Here is a 21963-nt window from a genome sequence, read left to right on the forward strand (position 1 = left end):
TCAAGTTGTACTATTGGTTTGGATTTAAATTACCACCGAGGTGGTAATGTGGTAAATCTCATTGAGAGATAATGGATGTGTTTGGCGAGCAAGGTGAAATCCCTCGGTTAAGGGATGTGTGTGTGTCGGATTCTCTTTTAGAGAATTATTGTTTGGTTCCTATGTTTGATATAGGTGGTTCTTGCTCGATTGTGGGTGGTTAGTGGTATCCGTTAGGGTTCACTATAGTGTAGCGAAGCGCGATGTTGCACAACTCGTTGGGTGAGGTATTGTTATTATGGTGAAGCATGACTTTCGGGTCCGCTGACTTCATCATGAGGTATTGTTATCATGGTGAAGCATGACTTTCTGGTCCGCTGACTTCATCATGAGGTATTGTTATCATGGTGAAGCATGACTTTCTGGTCCGCTGACTTCATCATGAGGTATTGTTATATCGGTGGAGCATGACTTTCGGGTCCGCTGACTTCATCCGGTGTTGAGTGATCTATCAGTTGTTTTATACTCCTATGGTGGGATCGTGAGGACCGTATTGTGTGATTACTGATGCGATAGCCGTATTTCGCTCACATGTCGTTACGGGCATGACAATGGTCGATTTTGTACGCCTAGGGTTTTAAGTTGTTATAGTCGATTGGACGCTAGTGGTTCTAGTCGTTCGCTTATGATGTTACGGTAGTTGCGTATTGGTCGTATTGCGCGCTACAAGGGATGTTTAGTGATTGGTGTTATCCGTAAGGATTCGTTTGGTTCGGTCTTCATCGTTTCGGGTTGTTGACCTTAGGTTGAGACTTGGTTGCTTTAGCACGGTACTTGGTAATGGTACGCTAGAGGAGTGATATCTCGGTTAGAAATGTGATGAGTTTCCCGATGCGAGGGAATGAGTATGGTTTTAGTGCTCGGATTGTGGATTTGAGAAAAAATCGTGGATGACTATTTAGTTGTGGAAGGCGATTCGTCGGGAAGAATTGCTTGGGAAAGTCGGATTGGGACTTATGTTGAGGACCGTGGAGTGTGGTCCGTTTGGTTAAGTGACGAGGATCACGAGGACGTGATCGATTCTAAGTGGGGGAGAGTTGTAAGACCCAAATATTTATTGTACATAATGTATTTAAGGTGTACTATGTGTGTATGGAGTGTGCACAGCATGTAGGTGTTGCTTGCTCGACCGTCGAAGGAAAACTGGACGTTGTTTGAGGTACAAGGTGTGTACGTACCTTTTCAACCCCAAATAAAGTTTATGTTGATGTTTCAAAGCCTTACCATTGGAAAGAAAATCTTATTACGTTTCCAACGATATTTGATTCATCGAAAACGGAGCTACGGTCAAAAAGTTATGGCCAAAACAAGTTTCTGAAATCTGACCTGCAGAGTGGAGCGGCGCTCCACAATGTGGCGCGGCGCGCCGAATGGGTCAGAAGCAATTTTCAGCCTTTTTAAAGGCTTTAAATGAAGGGTACTTTGGTCTTTTCACTTGGGGACGGTTTGGGGTCATCAAAACTGATCCTTTGATCAGTTTGGATCACATTCTCACCCACCACAAACTCTCATCTTCAAACCCTAGAGTGAGAGGAGAGTTTTAGAGAGAGAGAGCTCCAATTGGAGAAGAAGAAGGGTGTTTCGGGTCAAACCTCGGGTATTAAAGTTGTTCCACTCGTCAACGGCATCATTTTGGCGGTATTGGTAAGTTCTAACTCCGAATTTCATTGTTGATTTTGCTATTCAAAGTTAGGGTTTGAACTTGATTTGTTGATAAACCCATTTAGACTCATGAAGTGACTTTAGTGATGCTAGTAATCGGGTTTATTGTTATTGTTGGTGGATTTCGGTTTGGTGAACAAATTGGTTATGTTTAGAACTTGAAATTGGGTTTAATCACTAGGTTTAGTGATTGTGGAAGTATTGAAACCTATTTAGGGTTATTTGGTTGACTAACTTTGACTTTGGGTCAAACTAGGGTTTAAGTGTCATTTTGGGCAAGATAGGTGTTTAACACCTATGATCGGGTTTAATTGGCGTATTAAGACCATTCTCACTTGTGTTAGTGATTATTGGTTAATTTTGGGTGCATTTTGTACTTGGAAGTGCATTTGGGTCAAATTTGCACTAAGTGTCAATTTGGGTTGATTTGTGAATCCATTCTAAGTGTATTGTTGTAATTGTGATAATGGAATAGGTATTTTCCATTGGCGAGTTGCAGATTATTTGGAAGCTTTCATCAAGACTTCAAGGTGAGTGTTAATATCCTATATGCATATGTATGTGTAGGATGGGTGCGGGTCGGGTGAAGTGATTCTCGGCTATAGAGCTCACTTCACATATAGGTGGATTTGATGGACTTGTGCATAGGTCCAATTGGCACGGTTGTGCGTTTTGGTTGACTACCTTTGGCAAAGTACACATTTTGGGTGTACGTTATCACACGTGGTTGTGAGTGGAATAATTATGCGTGTATGTATGTAATGTATTTAATTGTGTTGTACGAATGTGGTATTGTCGCGGTGTTTAAGACACCACGTTCTATGAAACGAGTAGTATTGTCGCGGTGTTTAAGACACTACTCATTGTGGAATTGACGAGTAGTATTGTCGCGGTGTTTAAGACACTACTCATTGTGTAATTGACTTGTGGTATTGTCGCGGTGTTTAAGACACCACAATGTCATGGGAGTGGAAGTGTCGCGGTGTTCAAGACACCACTCATTGTATTGAATGAAGTGTGGATTCGTCGCGGTGTTTAAGACGCCACATTGTTGTAAGGGTGAGTTAGTCGCGGTGTTTAAGACATCACCCGGGGGACTAGTGATTACGCGGTGTGTAAGTAACACTAGTGGATGTTATGAACTCCAACGGACTTTCATGTACCGTTCTCTTGTGTACTTGGTTAACCATGGTTGTATGAGTTATGTATTGGCATATTTAATTATGAACTATATGCTTTTGGTATTGTAGCTATTGTGGACTTGCGGTTATTGGTATATGCACGATATGTTGCATGATTGTCGAATTGCTAATTCGTGATTAATGTTGTGTTGTCGTGATGTAGTTAACCCTCCGGGGGTAGTTATTGGCGTTGTTCACATTGACGTTGGTGAACTTACCTTATTGATGGTATTAGTAGCTTGTTGCTTAGTGATCGTATGGTATACTTAGATTAGCTTGCCTTTAGGCTTGGACGCTCCGGTATGCGGTATTTGTTTATTTATGTGGCGTGTCCATTTTATGCATATATATGTATGTAGTATATTATCATTCACTAAGCGTTAGCTTACCCTCTCGTTGTTGACTCTTTTTATAGATTGCATGCGGACGTTGGCTCGGGTAAGCGCGGGGACTAGAAGACTTGCATAGTTGCTTTAGAGGCTTGCTTTTGGATTGTTTAGGATTGGGTAGCGTATCCCCAATCTCCATGCTCGGCCTTGTTTCGTATTAAGAGTCTTATGGTCAAAAATTGTATTTTGATACTTAAAGGGTGATTTGGGTCGATGTGGGCCCCGCTTCGTAAACTTAATTTTATTAATTAAACGTGCTAGTTTTATATATATGAATTTATGGTTAAAAGCGTTTTGGCTAAAAATGTCGGGAACTAGTCAAACATTTTCGTTAAATTGACTTCCGGGGACAGCGGGCTGTCCAGGTGGTTTGGCGCGCCGCGCACCCACCTGGCGCGCCGCGCAAATGAACTGCACCAGAAATTTTTTTTTTTAGTTGTGAAATTTAACGGGAATTGTCGTGGTTTTGGTTTGGGTTGTTACATATTTTGGCGGGAAAACGCTCGAAGAAGTAATATATAACAATTATCGTGTTTTTCGAGCGTATGTTGAGGTTTTAAACATTAGGGTTTAGATATTAGGGTTTATAGGGTTTAGATATTAGGGTTTAGATATTTAGGGTTTAGGGTTTAGATTTATGATTTAGATTGAGTTTTTAACACGAACGGTTTAGAGTTTAGGGTTTAGGGTTTGGTGTTTTGGGTTTATGGAATAAACCCAAAACATCAAACCCTAAACCCTAAACTCTAAATCGGGCTAAATTTTACTTCACAAAACATGAAAAAAAAAACGTTAATATTCTTCACGAACAATATTATCTTGAATGTTATTTTTGTCGATCGTTTTCCCGCCAAAATAATAACATTCATCACGAAGTGTCTTTTCTAAATGTTCTTATTTTCATCCAATCTATAATGTTCGTGAACAAAGTTTTCTCAAAAAAGCGAAATTTTTTTTTTTTTGCTTCCCTCCGCTTCCCCCCGATTGGTTACTTCCCCATTGATCCTGCCCATATATATATATATATATATATATATATATATATATATATATATATATATATATATATATATATATATAAATTTTAAAAAGACTGACCCTAAACTAAGTTATACTGCCCGTCACCCGAACAGTTGTGTGGCGCGCAATATAACTAAGTGTGACACACAAAATAAGTTTAACTTTAAACTTCAAAACATGTTATACTGCGCGGCCTGCAACATAACTAAATCTGACTCCAAGAATGGAGTTAAGCTTCGAATTTCAAATCATGTTGTATTGCGCGGTGCGCAGCGCACTGTCATTCTACGCGACGCGTAATAATACTGCATTAGACCTATTCCCAATTTCACAAATTCAACTCAAATTGACACTTGAATAAATAATCCGTAGACTATATTTTCATCTACCAAATAAATCTAGCTACCTTTCAAAGTCAAGTACACTTCGTCTTACAACATAAACTTAAAGATACATTCATTTGGATTCTTTGATTTCTAAACATATAAATGACATCAAATTGACAAAACACCTATCATAAATTCTTTCATTAAACAAGTTCAAAAGTTGAAGAAAGCGTTTTTACATTTGAGCTGTGATATCATCACGGGGTCTAGAAAGTGGAACCTCCACTAACCAAAAGATTGTGCTTCAAGCTAATTAACTAAGCCTTATTCTTGCCCTTGTCACTGGATACAATGTTACCTACAATACACATTCAACTAAACGAAATAAGCAAAAACTTAGTGAATATACAAGTGTAAATAACCAAACAACTAGGCACAACACAATCACAAAATCAAGTAGTAACACTTACTACAATTATTGCTAATGGATCTAAAGCCTGATCAATTGTGACAACCGCACAAGACTTATTGCCACCTAAGCATACTAGCTTAAGCTAGTTAACTAAGCACATTTGAAATATAATCCCCATTCAAATTACATGTCATCACTTGCTCAATTGCAAGTCAATGACATGTGACCCATTTACAACATATATTTGCACAAAATTTACCTTGTATTTTAAAATTTCCACAAAATTTGCACAAACAAGAAGTAAGCTCCTTAGCAACCTAATAACACAAAACATACACATACATATTACTTTCTAAACTCATCCACTAATCATTTTCACATTCAAGTTGTGAACTTTCTCTACAAACCTTAACCCCTTACGCCAATTGACACCTTACAAGTTGTTTTCATACATAAAATTAAAAGATTTCTCATCTAGAAATAAGGTGCATTATTTTCTATAAACCATCTTATCAAAACTTCAATTAACTAACTTGCTCATTTAAAAGTTAAGGTTTTACATTACTAAGTAGTTAGAGATGATAAAATTAATGCTTACACAACTTAAACAAGGCTTCTCCCAGCTTGTTAATGCTTTAGCGATAGACAAAATAATTTATAAATTCTATCGATATACAAAAACTATGTAATCAAAGAGTTAGAACTTAGAAGCAATAATTTTGTATGTTTGTATGGTTGTTCTGAACCTACCAAACCATACCCATTACCGTTCCACCTATTTTGGGTTATAACCAAACGCCAATATAAAACTCGTTGCTGTCATAAATAAATAAATAAATAAATATCTCAATATTCAACCGGGAGAAATGAGTTTCCCGTTGCCCCCTGCAACTAGCAATTTCCGACCACCGCTTAATTCACACTTCCGACCACCGTCAACAACAACATCAACGTCTTTATATTTTTCACACTCTTATTACAATTCAACTAGTACTAATAGATTTCAATTTCAATGCTCAGCCACATCCTTAACATCATCACCTCAACAGCAACTGGTAATAACTCATTTCTTACCACCTTCTGAATCTTCACTTACTTTTGTATTCTATACACTTTTATTATTAAGATTGAAGATTTCATTTTTTTTTTAATTGGCTGATAGAGAAACGAAACAGAAATAGAAAACAAGAAATATGATTTGCTGAAAGCTATTCAAGACACTCAACGTGGCTCCCTCACTACCCCTAATCAACGTTCCCAAATTGAGGAAACTTTGGTACATACCACCATTTCCTTTTCTTTTTTTTTAATCCTTTTGGGTTTAATTTTACTTGCAATAATTTTAGAATTGGATTATTTAATTTGATTGCTCTGTAGTTTATATTGGTGTGAAATAATTGGGGGGTTTTGTAGGTTGAATTAGAGAGTTATGAAGCGGATAATAAAGGAATTGATTTGGGGAAATTGGATGGGACTTGGAGATTGCAGTATACTTCTGCTTCTGATGTTCTCATTCTTCTTGATTCTTCCTCCGTACTTCCTTTTTTTCAGGGTTTTTTTTTTTTTTTTTTTTTTTTTTTTAATTTTTTTTTTTTTGAAGTTTAGGCGAAAACAGCCGTTCACTAAGTAACAAGGATTCCGGAGCTAACACGGGTCGTAATGCACCATTTTGTACAATCCACAAATTGTACAAAATGGTGCAGCAGCACTCGTGCTATGTTTAGCGCTAGATGTTTTCTTATATACAATATAGTTTCTACTTTCATAAACTCAAAGGGACTAAACTTTGTTTTAATGTTTGTTTGATCACCTCAATACTCAAAGTTTACACAATGAAATGTGATTGAATACGTTCTGGCAACATGGTATCACATACTAAAATTAAGAACAGGGAAATATAGTGTAGTCTTTTATATTTTACTGTATTTAACATTGTATGTAGATATGGACGTGTGTTAGGAGTTCTTTAAAATTCATATCGTTGATTGAGTTTGGTTTATATCATACCTGTTTCATACTTTCGTCTACCAACAAGCAACTTATGAAGAAAGTTTTGAAGGGACATTAAAAAATTGAATTGATGTTTTTTAGTGTTTGCCATGGGTGTAGTTGACATGTGTCGTTTTGTGATATGATGAATAGGTTGGCCAAATATTTCAAAAGTTTGAATGTATAGGTCAAGATGATGGAGGATATGTCCGCAATGTTGTACGTTGGAGCATTCCCGGTTTATTGGAGGTACACTAACTTTCTTTTTTAGTTTATTTTTGATTCTATATTGTAAATTTATCGTTTGATCATTAGGTATATATCTTTGCTTATTGTTTGAGACGGAACAACCCTATATGTGGTCGGGTTCAAGTTCCGCTACTGCATTCAAAGTTATCTTTATTTCTACATTATCCTTCTTTGTATTTTCTAGAATCTTACTATTATCTAAGAATTTTATTTTAGCGTATTCGGAATGGGATATACACACTTGCTCTTGCTATTACAGAAACGTGGATTGATAACGTTAAACATTAAATTTTTCATTGATAGCTGGGTCAACCACCAAAAAAAAATCTTATTTTTAGTGTATTTTTTTTTTTTAAATCCAGTTGGGTTGGGTGCCCGACCCCGTCCTACGTATAATCCACCCCTGAATGAATGCATGACAAAATGTAACTGAAGCTCGTGTAAATGGTTTTGTTCTTTCAGAAACTTCTAATCGTAGTAATATTTTTATTAACATGATTTTTCTAGGAGAACGAAGGTGCCACCCTTCTTGTTTCAGCAAAATTTTCTATTGTGTCACGTCGTAACATATACCTTCAGTTTGAAGAGGTCAGTTAATTTTAGCTTAAAATAGCTTATTTAATACACTTTCTTGAATATTTTGTAAAATCCCTATTTTTATTGTAATGGCAGATAGCTCTTCAAAATATAAAAATCAGTGAAGAGTTGCAAGCCCTAATAGCCCCCGCATTGCTGCCACGCTCATTTTTAAGCCTGCAGGTAAACTTGTCACAAACAAAACTTGTCTGACGTGTAACTTTTAGCTACATTGTTTCATTTATGGTTTTATTTTTTAGATCTTGCAAGCAATTTGCACGTATAAAGCTCAAGTTCCGGTGGAAAACACAAGTCCAGGAAGGTATGTACATTCAACTTTTGTTTCATAACAAGATGTGAATGTGATTATGAAGTCGCTTAAGCACGCTTATCTTATGAATTTTGAAAGCGAACATTTTATTGTATTATATTATAAAATGGCAGGCGCTCGGTAGGAGGACTGTACTACCTTTCATATCTGGACAGGAATATGCTTGTGGGCCGAGCAGTGGGAGGCGGTGGAGTCTTTGTATTTACTCGATCTCAAAACATCTTGTAAAATTGCATCCGGCTCTTAAATCGGGTATTTTTCGATCAGATGTCCAGCATCAAGGGGTTCTTCTAGTCAGGCAATGTATTCTTTAAGTTTTATTTATAGGTAAATATTAAATAACAAAAGAAGGTTCATTTTCAAACTCAGAATTATGTGCATATGTTTACAATGATATAACACAACTGTAGTTGAGCTCGAATGTATGCACAAATGTTGAGTTAGAGATATATAATTGTTTGTATGCATTTATAATCACGTTTAGAGCATGTGATTTATACATTTATGTATTCGCAAGGCGTACCATCACTCAGAGCCCGATATCCAAAAGGGACCAAAACATATAACCCTACATTGCATACTTAAGTCCATTTAATTTGATATGGCGTTTTCTACAACTGTTATTTTGATTGTTGTTAGTACTTATCACATTTTTAGTATTGTTGAACTTATTATTATTATGATATATGAAAAACTTTCGTATATAAAAGACCCATTTTTATTTATTGAACATGACCCATAAAAATACGTAGAATACAGATCGTAAAATACGCAATACATAGTTTAACACGGACAATATGATTCCAATTACATATACAAGTCTTCTTGTGCTAACCGCTTTGAAGGAATAACTACCAGAGGTTCTTTCTTCTTCATGACAATACCAAATTTATCAGACAAATCAAGCTTATTACCATCCGGTAAAGTCCAATCAAATGAGTGTAACAACGAAGCTAAAATGTACATCAACATTTTTTCACCCAATCGAACTCCAGGACACATTCTTTTACCCGACCCAAAGGGAAGAAAGTTGCAATTGGTTCCATTATAATCAAACTTTGTCACACCATCAAGATTTAAAAACCTATTGTGATTGAATTTTAAGGGTTCGTCCCAATAATGAGGATCTCTATGAATTGACCATATGTTTAAGTACACATTCGAACCTTTTGGGATGGAGTATCCACCGACCATGCAAGACTGATTTGGTGATCGCGAGATCAACAGAGGAAGTGGAGGATGTAACCGGAATGTTTCCTTGATCACTGCTTCTAAGTGATGTAATTCTGACAGATGCGATTCTTCGACAATATTGTGTAATCCAACAACTTCCTTTAATTCATTTTGTACTATTTTCATAACATCTTGATTTTGCATAAGCTCTGCCATCGTCCATCCTACCATTGTTGATGTTGTATCCGTTCCTCCCGTAAAAATGTCCTATTTTTATTAACACTCTATTAGTTGTGTATATTGTAAAAGTTAACATACTAGACTTGCATTTTGCAACAAACAAATTAAATATATAGATTTTAACTTTTAACGTCAATAAACAAATACCATGAGAAGAGCTTTAACTTGGGTATCTTTAAATGATGTTGTATTATCTTGATCTTTAAGCTCTAGTAAAATCTGCAAGAAATCTTTTTTTCCCTCTTGCTCTTTCGCTTTAGACGCATTATTATTAAGTTTAATTCTGTCTTGGAACATTGTCTCGAAGATATTGTCCATCGTCTTTAATTGTTGCTTCATTTGTCGCTTTACGCCTTGTAAATCAAGTCTCGACAGCCCCGGAAAGAAGTCCGACAGGTTTGCTGTTCCTAGAAGCTCAACTATCTTGGAAATAACCTCCTATTGAATATTATTATTATTATTATTATTATTATTATTATTATTATTATTATTATTATTATTATTATTATTATTATTAAAAAAGGTTAATAACAATAATAATAATTTGTTCGTAAATGAACTCTTCGTCTAGGTTTCTTAGTTGTTTGGCCGAGCTCAGATGTTCGTTTGCTCGCTTGTTTTGAGTTTCATTCTCTGATTGAACTGTCCCGATTTGTTATATGTAAGGTTTTTCGCTTAACCCTTACGGGATTTTTTTTTAAAATACTAATTTTTTTGAACCTTCTTGCGAAAATGGAAAAATCGTTTTTTTTTTTTTTTTTTTTTTTTTTCAAAAATGGTAAAACCGAAGTTTGGAACTTCGGTTTTGCCAAATCCGATGTTTCAAACTTCGGTTTTTTTTTTTTTTTTTTTTTTTTTTTTTTTTTTTTTTTTTTTTTGTAAAACCCTATGCCCATATAATTAATGAGGATGATAATAATAGGATAACATTGATTTAGGTAGAGGAGGTGATACTCACACACTAGTTTTTGATTCATACACACTTTTTAGTGTGAGAGTATCATCTCCCTTTAGGTAGAGCCCGAGTTCGAGCTTAAGGTAGAGCTCGTTTTATAAACGAGCTCGAGCTCGAGCTTCATATGTCGAGCTCGTATAAGCTCGCGAGCCTAAACGAGCTTTCATAATATATATATTTTTTTATATACCTATATATATTAATAAAAAAAATATCTTTAAATATATTTTAATTATTTAATTTTGAATTAAATACAAAATCTACGATGAGATACAAAATATTAAGTTTGATTTTCCAATGAGAAAAGCCAATTAAATTTAATGTTTACTCCTCATCCCGATTTAACTACAGACGTTCCCATATCCGGTTCAAGTTACAAAATTCGTTCGAACTTTTCATTATGTAAACCGTCAATATCAACCAATAGAATCATAAATCAATAATACTTATTCTCGAGATAAATTTTGACAGTGGTCATTTGCTTCATCTAGCTTTCTTCTAATTCTTCATGCATTTTTAAAATTTTTAACATTTTAATAGTTAAGATAATAACTACAACACGGTAATACTTTGCATTTTATCTATTCAATATCTATCTACGGTTTTTATATATAGTACAATACCTTGTTTTAATTATTTAGGTATAGGGTCAAAAAAAAAAAAAAAAACAAAACCGAAGTTTTTGCTTTTTTTTTTTTTTTTTTTTGTAAAAAAAAAAAACCGAAGTTCCGAACTTCGGATTTGGCAGAACCGAACTTTGGAATTTCGATTTTACCATTTTCGAAATGATGTTGATAAAATTTCCATTTTCGCAAGTCTCTTTAAAAAAATTACTATTTAAAAAAAATCACCCTTACGGAGGGTACCCTAATAAGAATCAACCACCCGTTGTCTTTTCTGTTGTAACGAAGCTTCGTTGCAACTTATCGTTCCTAGTTAAAAGGTGGTTGATTCTTATTGGGTATAAGTATTGCATATCTTAATCTAGAACCCTAAGGCCTAAGAGTTGTAATTAACATTAATATATTTTTTAATAATAATAATAGTAATAATTAAAAACTGATAAGTCAGGCTGTCGAAAACAATGCAGAAAAACTAAATAAACTACTCCGTAAACGTTAAATTCAAACTTAAAAAGTTTCACCTAAACATTTAAAAATTCTACAACATCATAAACCGCATCAAAAAACTATTAATTTTTTCGAGACATATAGAAATATACTTTATAACCGACAAACAGACTATTTCTTTAAAAAATAGATGGTCATTTTCCTCGGTTCCACCGGTACTTGTTCACTTACTTTGGTGGTTGTTCATCATCTACTTTTGGGAAAAAGGTTCTCCCCCGAAGTCTATTTTTTTCCCGAAAAATATATAACTAAAGTGTTTATTTTTCTAAAGAATTTTTTCTAAAGAATCTTTATAATAAATTAAAACACAAATCAAAGAAACAAAAAATTTGCATAAATTATATTATCATTACCTGAAACTCGACGTCAGACTTATTGATTTTTTCATCTTCAACCAAACTTTTGCCCCACATCATGTTAATTACCACATTCATCGATGTTAAGAACCCGACCCGGCTTATATCCACCTCTTTTCCAATATTTTCATACACATACTTGAGAGTTTTCCTTACTTCACTTCGTCGTAAGCTACTAAAATCCTGTAAATTCTTATTATTCAACACTTCGTGCACTAACAATTTACGTAAGTTACGCCAATACAAGTTGTTATCGGACCAAAGTATATTTTGGCCACCGTACGTGATTACTAAACCAGCAACAGGTGGGTCCCGGTTAGCGAAAATATCGTCTTGTTCACGCAGGACAACTTTAGCCAGGTCTGAAGAGCTCACAACGATAACCGTTTTACTTCCTAGGTTTAGTTTGAAAATGGAGCCGTAACGTTGTGCTAGTTTTGTAAACTCGTGGTGCAGGTTTGGACCGAGAAACGGTATGTAGCCCAAAACTGGCAACCCGATAGGTCCAGGCGGGAACCTGGACCTATCTTTTGTAGATTTGTACCACGAAATAGCAAATATGATTGCTAAAAAGGTGAGTGAAGCGAGCGTTAAATCATCTTTATTGGATAGTATCATCTTTATTGAATGAAGATAGCAAATAAGATGGCTAAGAACTTGCTATATTTAAAGGGAGGAGGGGTTCACTAAGGTTGTCAATTTTATGGGCACTTCGAAAAATAAAAGTGAACCCTTTTATATATATGTAAACGTAATTTTTAAATTATTACCTATAAATTAATAGAATCGTTGTTAAAGTATTGGAGCCAAATGAGAAGTATTGGAGTTGAATATTACATTGATTATGTATTTTCTTTTTTATTTTAAATTATTAATTAACAAATCGACGTATGTATGTATAATGGACCTAGGTATGTAATATTAAGATTTATTTTATGGGGTCTTATAGATATTGAGCAGTGTGCGACCGCACGCCTTACACGTCTCAATATTTGACTCTGGTCGTTCAGGTTGAAATGAAAATGGAGAATCAATAAAAGTGCCGTTATACCATTTTCATTGGTGATGGTTTAGCCGGGTGTGGTGGGACTTTATTTGATAGTTATAGTCGTGATCTCATAAATGTGATTGAAGAAAGGTTTACACTAGTGATGAAGTATGCTTAATTTAAATATATTTTTTCATTTTTAGTTAAGTTATTGTACTATTTATTTTTACTTTATCACTATAGTTAATTAATTAATTATATTAATATAAAATATTATAATACATAAAGATATCCTATAATTTATAAAATTAATGCTCTTATAATTGAGAAACAAAAGTTAAAAACCACAAGTTACATATTACATTACATATTAGATTGTTAATTACTCCATATGTTCATATGTTCACAAACACATGTGTGCGTATGTGAATGAGATATTATATATATGATTATACAGGTAATTAGAAGTTTTCTTAAACTATTTTATATTCAATTTTAGTCTTCATTAACATTCATATGTGATTTAATCTACTTACATATAAAAATTCTTGTAATTTAATGGTTGGTGCCGTTCATGTCTTTTTTGTTATTTTTATAAGTAAACCAAAATTTGTGACAACCCAGATATAGTAAGAATTGATACAAGCGGTGGAAAATTGCATTCGCATTATCTCATACGTAGATGAGTTATAAACCACAAATTCCCGATTAAGGCCGAAGCTATAGTATTCATTGATCTATATATATATAAGAGAGGTCCCAACCATGACAAGATTTCCTCCAGGACTAACCAATCATTCAGCACAACATTAGTACTTTCATCTCACTTTCTTTCCAGGACTAAACCCGGGATTAAATACTCCCAACAGTGACACTCCTTCCTCACCCACTATATTAATTAATTAATCAATTGTACAAGACCTATAGCAAAAAGTACCACAAAATTTAGCCCAGTCCGTCCACAAATATGCTATGAACGGACGAAGTGGGGGACGGAGGAGCTGGGCGAGACCCTGGGCAGGGGCCTGGACTAGCTCGTGCCATCAGCGCCTAGGCTGGGCGGAGCTGGGCGGCACTCCTGGACTAACCATTGGGACCAGCCTAATTAACGTAATCTTCTCGCAACATGATTAGACCAAATCTCATGCAAAATGATTGGAACATTAGACCATCTTTATCCCTGAAGGGGCGTGTTGACGTGTTGTTGGGTGGGGGTGGGGTGCTTGATGAGCGTGCTAGTAAACTGGTAAATAAAGGGGTGGAGTGTTAAGTGGCGTGTTGGGTGATGTGTTAAAATCTGATTGGAAGTTGGGTGAAATAGTGGATAAAAAATAATTAAAAATAAAAAACTGACCAATAAAAAAAAGGAAAATTGTGGCACGCTACTTGCTTCTACGTGCAAGTTTGACGCACGCCAGAAGCATACAAACAAACACGCTAAGGCTATTAGGCGTGTTAGGCAAGCACGGGTGCAACAGGCTTGCGTTAAACTCGGTCTTAAATGAAACCCCCTTAACTAGTTTTGGTAAGGTTTTAATTTGTTTGATAAATATGTGAAGATAAATGCTATACCTTGAGTGTAAAGTTTGAATTAAACAAGGAAACGAAGATGTAATGAAAAGTCCAGTTAGATTTGGATTTTTCAGTTTGACTGAAGCTCATATTCACGAGATTCGTATTAGAAAGCGTTTCGCGATCGCGAAACAGTCCCTGGGCGGCCAGAATTGGATTGCGATTAGGACTTCGTGTTTGCTTCTAATTCGTTGCTTATTATCTCTATAAAAGAAACCCTTATAACCTGTAACTAGGTGAACAAAATTTTAAAGGAAAATCTCTGATTTACGTCCTTGAAGTAAACCCTTCTCTGCGTTTTGAAGTTGGAATATAACCACGTAAAATCTCATGTCGTTTATACATTTATTTATCGTTCGTACCCTTTGGCTATTTCGTTTGTTGATTTTCGGTGATTGGTTTAAATCACTCCTCTTGTTGGGTCCTATAATCCTACATGTGGTATCAAAGCTCCAAGGTTCGAAGCAAGGTTTTTCGATAAGTCATTGATTAGAGATCTATCATTGGGTTATTAAACGACGGGCTTAAGAAGTCGTTTTGCAACATGTATCGAGACCAGGTGACTTAGTTGGTAATAAACTCATGAGGGTATGTCTATGTATCCGGGAGAGTTGATCACAGGAGACGATTCTTAAAAGTTATGTTGTAACCGAGACGCTGATTGCATGATGACGGTGATTTATTTTCCGCGAAGGGTTACGGAGTCAGGGATCGGGTCAATAGGTTTGTTGCAGAGAGATTTTCTGTATATTCGGGTGACAGGTATGAGTTCTTGATATTGCGTGATTTGGACATATTTATCCATGCAATATCAGGTTTGTTTTGCTCCATTTGTTGATTTATTGAAGACTTTATTGCATATATTCGTTAAAGATTGTGATTGAGAGTAAGTTGGCGAAAATCATCGGTAAATGCTTTAAATGTTGATTTATGGATTGTTTGATTGTTCGTGGAAGAATTCAAGTGTTTTAGAGGTTCGTTGTTTGAAACAAAGATGTTCAGGAATTTTTCAGGTATTAAATCCCCCGCAAATCAAGGGCGCGACACGCAAATTCACATGTTTTCAATATGTAGGTGAGGTTTGAGTTGAGGTTCAGATTTAGGTTTAAATCGCGTCGAGCAAAACATGCGCGCGACGCGCAGTTCTACTTATTTTGAAGACCGAAGGTGTTGTTGAAATAAAGGGTTAGTTCGTGTATTAAATCGCGCCGCGCAGAAAAAATCGCGACGCACGACATTCCTTCATTAAATCGCGACGCGCAATAAATTGCGCGACTCGCAAACGCCAGACGGAAGAAAAGTAGTTGTTGCCTTTTAATTGTTATATTCAACCCTATTTTCATATACACTTTTTTCAGCCGTTTTTGAGAGCACAAGAGACAAATTTTGGGTGATTTTGGAGACCTCCATCTTCATTTAAACATCTTGATCATTCTAGGAACGCGCATCAATTCGTTCCTCCTTCAAGATTGATTATATCATTAGGTTGATTTTTTGTTAAACACAATGAATTCGACTTTTTATTTTTTTGTGATTTTGTTTATCACCATGATTGTTGGCTAAGTGTTTAATGATTGTCTAGATAAATAACCGAGGTTTTTGGATGTTTTTTATGATTGATTGAACTTATGCATGTTAATTCAATAGTTCGAATAAAAGATCCAAACTTGTTAATGTTAAACCTTATAAATTTGATTGATTAGTGTATTTGTTTGATAAAGAGAACTCTTGTTAATTTAAGATGCTAGTTTACAGTTGACTTGTCTTAATTGATTTTGTGCTAAACTGGACCAAGGGGGTAGATTAAATTCTGACGGTTAGACAATATAAGTTTGAATTGTGTAGAGCGAATGCAAACACGATTGTTATTCAAGTCTTTGATTTAGTTAATTGATTAGTCACGAATGAAAAGGTCCTAGGTAAAATGGAACCCTCCATATGGTAATTCTAGTTTGAGTACTTGTTAAAGAGAACTCTTGGCGAGTCGACTGAGTAATTTGCATGCATGAGTAAATTGATCGGGTCTTAACTATTAAAAATATCTATTGACGAGGGTAAAAAGTCTCAACGAGCATTCTTGTTTTATCTGTTTCACAACTATCTTACATATTCAAAGACATTTACTTTTCATAAACTTTAAAAGCTAAAAATATTTTTTTACGTTTTTACTTTAATTCTATCTTTTGATTCGGCTAATCAATAAATAGCCAAAACAAAAATTTCGTACTTTCTTATTTCTAGTTGATTTGTAGTTTAATTTTGAAACGACCTAACCCCATTCGATTTATAAAAAACGACAAATTTTTTTTAGCGCGGCAGGCCATTAAGGGGTGTGCGACGCGCACCCCTGTGTTAAATCTCCTGTCCGAAATTCCTTTATATGTTCGCGGCGCACACATACATGTGCGCGGCGCGCACACCACCCAATCCAGTTCTTCGCCATTTTAAGCACCTTTGACTCGTTTGAGTTACGCAACTCAAACCCGAACTTAAAGAACTCAGTTGCACATATTTTTAAGGCACAAGCGCAACGTTTTACTTGCCACCACAATTTCTAAATGTGTTCCCGAATACAACAATATGAGTTTAATCAAAAATACATAAGTACGAGTTTACAACATCGGGAACTCAAGTCCCATTGTTTGACAAATGTTTATCACAACCCATTAACCAAATTAACCCAAAAGTGAGCATGACCGTTGGGACCATTACCAAGGAGATTCTTTCCACAATCATTAATCACGGAAGCTAAGCCAATCCCTTACCCTTAACCTTCGAAGTGCCACAATCTATAAAAAGATTAAAAACAACGAGGGTAAGCAAAGCTTAGTGAGAAGAATAAATATACGAATATTCATACAACTTACTGAGTTGATCTACCATACATTCAATACCTATGCATATACACATAGCACCATGATAGCGTACCCTACCTGCACGAAGGGATAATACGAAAAATCTTTCGAAGAAAGGGAATGAAGCCATAAATCGACGAAGCGGTGGCGCCCAAACCCATGCACCGAACCTTGAAGGATGTGAAGTCAAAGGAATAGTAGCCTACTACCGGTAGCCCGGCGACTCCAATCAAAGGAGGAAAGGGGACAACGTGACTTTCATGGTGTAAGAAGAAAAATAGGAAATTCAACTAATGCTCCCAAAACTATCTAGGACTCAACAATAGATAGGCTTATTCTATAAATAGAAGAACAATATGAGAGCACAAAAGACAATGAATCACAATTCATGCTCACACACTCTAACTTTTCTCCGGTGGCGTAAATCAGTTCACATACTAGCTACCTTCGGGGAATCGCCAACGAAGAGAAATACACCCTTAACTCACCCGTATTAAAGCTATTTTCGTAACTCAAAGTTGGTATACTTACCTCTTTAATAGGGCCGCCAAGAATTGTACAAATAAAAGGCACACCCGGTGGGACAAAATTAACAATCTGTTTAAAAAAGTACAAAACTGGCGCCATGACCAACTCCAGTCACACACCACCTGGGTTCGACAACCCAAGACCAACCGCGATTGGAGCCTGGAAAGATGAGTGCACCAACTACACCCCTTCTCATCCGCAGTAACGTTTTCTCGCCAGAAAAATCGTTACCAGTAGTGAACAGAACGTTCGTTCTGGACAATTACAGCCATATCAGGACAATCATCAAAGAGCTAAGAGCCAAAGGGATTCTCAAAGGTAAAAGGGTTCTTACACGCAAAAATAAGACGGTTAAAGGAAAAACAGATGCATCGATGCGAGCTCACCAGCATATAGGGACAACCCACCACTTACAACACAAGGTAAGCCTCGGAACCTCACCAGTAGGTTCATCCCCAGCACCAAATGCCCTGGCGCTATTCCAATACCCAAATTGGGAAGGACTAAGACCTTATAATCAATATATGGGACCCCAAGCCTTGTCACCTGTGTACCAGAGCTCAACCTTCGTAGAGATGATACCTGTACCCCTCCTACCAAATGCCCCACTCATATTCAAAGCATTCCCAAAAAACTACCCTGCTTGGAATTACCAACAAACCGAGTGGGCACAGTATCAAGGAAACAATCCTGAAAGGAATCCAAGCGATAACCCGGATACCCCATTTGTTCCCGACCAGCCGTCTACAGGCATTCTAGGACAGGGCACCCAGAGCAAAGGCACGAGTAAGACGGAATCATCTTGGAAAAAACTACACCTAGATAAGGCCGTACTGACAATATATATCCAGATACCCTACCTAAAAAAGCAAAAAAGGTACGGTACGAAGGAGCAAGGCGACGTAACTTTCCCGGCAATAGGCATGTTCACCCCATCAGAATTACCTGTCACCATAAGTGGGAAAATATTCAACTGAACGGTCCATAGGGTCTACCTAGACGAAGGAAGTTCCTGCGATGTCATGTACGAACATTGTTTTGTTCAGCTTAGCCGAGCCATCAAGGCTCGTTTAACACCATCCCAGACCCCTTGGTAGGGTTCTCCGGAGAAATATGTTGGCCTCTAGGGGAAATTGAACTAGATTTTACAATGGGAGAACCGCCCTTCACCAGAACAGAAACTTTAAACCTTGTAGTGGTGCGATCGACCTCTCCGCATAACATCTTGTTGGGAAGAGGAGCAATGAGAAAAAGTGGGATGATAGTGTCAACCGTGCATCAATTGGTCAAATTCCACACTCCCGCAGGGATCGAAATACTTATCTCCACTTACGACCAAGAAAAGATAGTGCTCGCCATTAAAAGGTCGGAGGAAGCACCCGAAGAGATATATTATGGGGAGTCTGAGGAAAAAATACAAGAGGGAAAAGTATCCATTAACCCAATGTTCCCTGAGCAACAGGTAAGTATTGGGAGCAACCTACCCCCGGAGTTGAAACAAAAGCTCCGAAAATTGCTACAAGAAAACGTTGACATCTTTGCTTGGGAATACAGTGATATGAAAGGAATCCCAAGGTCTATCAACATACAGGGTTCGTTATTTTCTACGGAATACCATCTCAATGCTTACAAACACCTGGAACCAGTGCACCAAAAGAAAAGAAACCTAGCAACCGAAAGGGATGAAGCCGCATGCAAAGAAGTGGAGGAACTGTTGAAAGCCGGAATCATTCGAAAAGCTAAGTATCCATCTTGGGTAGCCAACCCCGTCATGGTAAAAAGTCTGACGGCGGTTGGCGAATGTGTGTAGATTTCACAAATATCAATAAAGCCTGCCCCAAAGATTGCTACCTGATAGGTCAAATCATGGTGAGATTAGAATATGTGATGAGTTAGAGTGAGACTCGGTAAGTGAAGAACAAATTCGGTATTAGAGAGAATCAGTAAAATTTACATTCCACAGCTTCTAGAACTCAGTTACAATACAATGGTTATCTAATTAGGACTACATAGGTTCCTTATATAGCCCTCTTCTAAGGAACCTTCATTTAAGCATGTTTCACATTAACATTATACAACTTCGGGGTCCTAACAATCTCCCCCTTAGTGTTAAATGTGAAATTTACAATATAATCCCATTTGAAACATCTAAAGGAACTTTGTTCCTCTGAAATGAATCTTTGATCTGAATCCTTTGAGTCCCTCATATCTTCTTATGTTTACTCTCATTTTGAGACGACTCTTCAATCTTGTGAGAATGTATTTGACTATCTCACTATCTTCTGTTGAGTAGCATTTGTTAATCAGTCTCCATCTAAGATATTTGAAACCATACATCAATGTTCCATCTAAATATCTTCTGAAGACTGAAACTATGATGAAGACCTTTGTGTAATGAGAGTTGACAAACACAAAACCATATGGACAGTCACTTACTTCAAGTACGTACATATATCTTAGCTCTTCAATCACTTGATTTGGCTGTTTGATTCTGAGCTTTTTGTCTCCAGATTCCAACCCCAACTGAAAGTTGTGAACAGACATCCATCTCATTGAGTCAAGAATAAATCTGTAGACTGCCTTCATTACAGTAGCATGATAAATTGTTGCAGATTCATTCAAGTCTATCAAGTAATTGTAGATGAAGATAATGTCATCCATTTTTAAACTATCAAAATCCACTTCCGAGAACTGATAGTCCTCGTCATCCATTCTTGTCACATGAAACAATGGCATCTTCACTTCATCCTTGTTAATCATTGAAATCTTATTTATGCTTTTGATTTCTGAATTCCGCTGTTCTTGAAGTTTTTCTTCATTCTTCAATTTAAATTTGTTGCGACACTCAGATCAGCTTTGAGATATTCCGGTTTCTTATGATATTTCCATGCACCCAGAACACTCATTGATGTAGAAAGGACAAGATCAGAATCACCATAAATCTTGTAAGCTTGTTGTTCTATGAATGGTGATCGAAGAATCATCTTCTCTTCATCCTAATCAAGTTTATAATCAGCATCACGCTCAAGAACAATCTCTGCAGTTTGAAATGGAACATTAAGATCAGGAGGAGTTGTAGTATCTTCTTTGCCATTTGAGAAAATCTCCTTCTCAAAGTGTATCCCAAATTCATCAGTTGGTGATATCATGTTGACAAATTGATGTTCATTAAATTCATTGGAGACACTAGACCCCCTCAAAATATTTTCAATATTATCAAAATTTCGATTGTCCTCTGGAGCTGACTTGTTTTCTGTTTGTTCAGCTCAATCCATAATCATTAACGTCCCTGAGTCACCCTCTCTCTGAACTTCTGATTCATCTAGAAAACTTTCACATTGGATTTCCTCAATTTCATCACTCTCAGAATCAAATATTTCAAAAATGACATCGTGATCCCAATGTTGACCAGACGAACCAGCTTTATAAGTGATCTTTGCACTGGACCACTGGACCTATAACCATGTCTATTCTCCCCCTCATGAAGATTATCGGGATCAAAATCGTCATGATCGGGCATGTGAATTGATCCAGGTGACTTACACGGAGATCAAGGATATACTACTCTTGCTTGCTCAAGATAAAGCATCATAGTCTCACGAACTTCATCAAGATCAGTTAATTTAGCAAACACAGCAAGATATAACTCCTCCACCTCATTGTCAGAGAGATATTTGAATCCATATCTATTTGAAATACGAGAAGGTGACCCAGTTGGTGAAACAATAGTGTAACCATGAACAGCATCAGCAGCAACTGTTGAAGGCGATGTTGGTGGAAGTGTTTGATTTGTCGTGAGGGCAGGTAAGGATAAATGTGCGGTATTATTCTTATATGTAGGGCTGTACGTACTACTAGTCAGATTCGTGATATCCCCTTCTGTGACGCCCCGTACAAAACCATCGTGTACGATTCGTCAACAACAGGATCTTTACGCGGTCAAACACTATATTTTGTTTGAAAACTAGTTTTGCATTCATAAAAAGATAGCA

General features: G+C 36.4%; 2 protein-coding genes across 2 annotated transcripts; one reads left to right on the forward strand and one right to left on the reverse strand.

The window, feature by feature from the left end:
• The first annotated feature begins 5838 nt into the window (after positions 1–5838).
• On the forward strand, positions 5839–8679 carry LOC139897125 (probable plastid-lipid-associated protein 10, chloroplastic). Its single transcript, XM_071879780.1, has 8 exons — positions 5839–6084; positions 6192–6305; positions 6443–6578; positions 7170–7267; positions 7775–7855; positions 7940–8026; positions 8104–8165; positions 8288–8679. Exons 1-8 carry the CDS (start codon positions 5896–5898, stop codon positions 8400–8402), a joined length of 882 nt encoding a protein of 293 aa, XP_071735881.1. The 5' UTR covers positions 5839–5895; the 3' UTR covers positions 8403–8679.
• A 190-nt stretch (positions 8680–8869) lies between these two features.
• LOC139897126 (cytochrome P450 71AU50-like) lies at positions 8870–12733 on the reverse strand. Its single transcript, XM_071879781.1, has 3 exons — positions 12026–12733; positions 9735–10025; positions 8870–9614 (listed from the first exon to the last, which is right to left on the reverse strand). Exons 1-3 carry the CDS (start codon positions 12644–12646, stop codon positions 8982–8984), a joined length of 1545 nt encoding a protein of 514 aa, XP_071735882.1. The 5' UTR covers positions 12647–12733; the 3' UTR covers positions 8870–8981.
• Positions 12734–21963: the final 9230 nt, after the last annotated feature.

This window comes from Rutidosis leptorrhynchoides, chromosome 3 (assembly GCF_046630445.1).
Source record: "Rutidosis leptorrhynchoides isolate AG116_Rl617_1_P2 chromosome 3, CSIRO_AGI_Rlap_v1, whole genome shotgun sequence".
In the NCBI taxonomy this organism is placed as follows: Eukaryota; Viridiplantae; Streptophyta; class Magnoliopsida; order Asterales; family Asteraceae; genus Rutidosis; species Rutidosis leptorrhynchoides.

Coding starts and splice junctions, on each gene's coding strand:
- LOC139897126 (XM_071879781.1), bottom strand. CDS start 12,646: ATGATACTATCCAATAAAGATGATTTAACGCTCGCTTCACTCACCTTT. Junction 10,026..12,025: donor AGTCTGACGTCGAGTTTCAG/GTAATGATAATA, acceptor AATATTCAATAG/GAGGTTATTTCCAAGATAGT. Junction 9,615..9,734: donor AAGTTAAAGCTCTTCTCATG/GTATTTGTTTAT, acceptor TAATAAAAATAG/GACATTTTTACGGGAGGAAC.
- LOC139897125 (XM_071879780.1), top strand. CDS start 5,896: ATGAGTTTCCCGTTGCCCCCTGCAACTAGCAATTTCCGACCACCGCTT. Junction 7,268..7,774: donor GCATTCCCGGTTTATTGGAG/GTACACTAACTT, acceptor TGATTTTTCTAG/GAGAACGAAGGTGCCACCCT. Junction 8,027..8,103: donor GCTCATTTTTAAGCCTGCAG/GTAAACTTGTCA, acceptor TTTATTTTTTAG/ATCTTGCAAGCAATTTGCAC.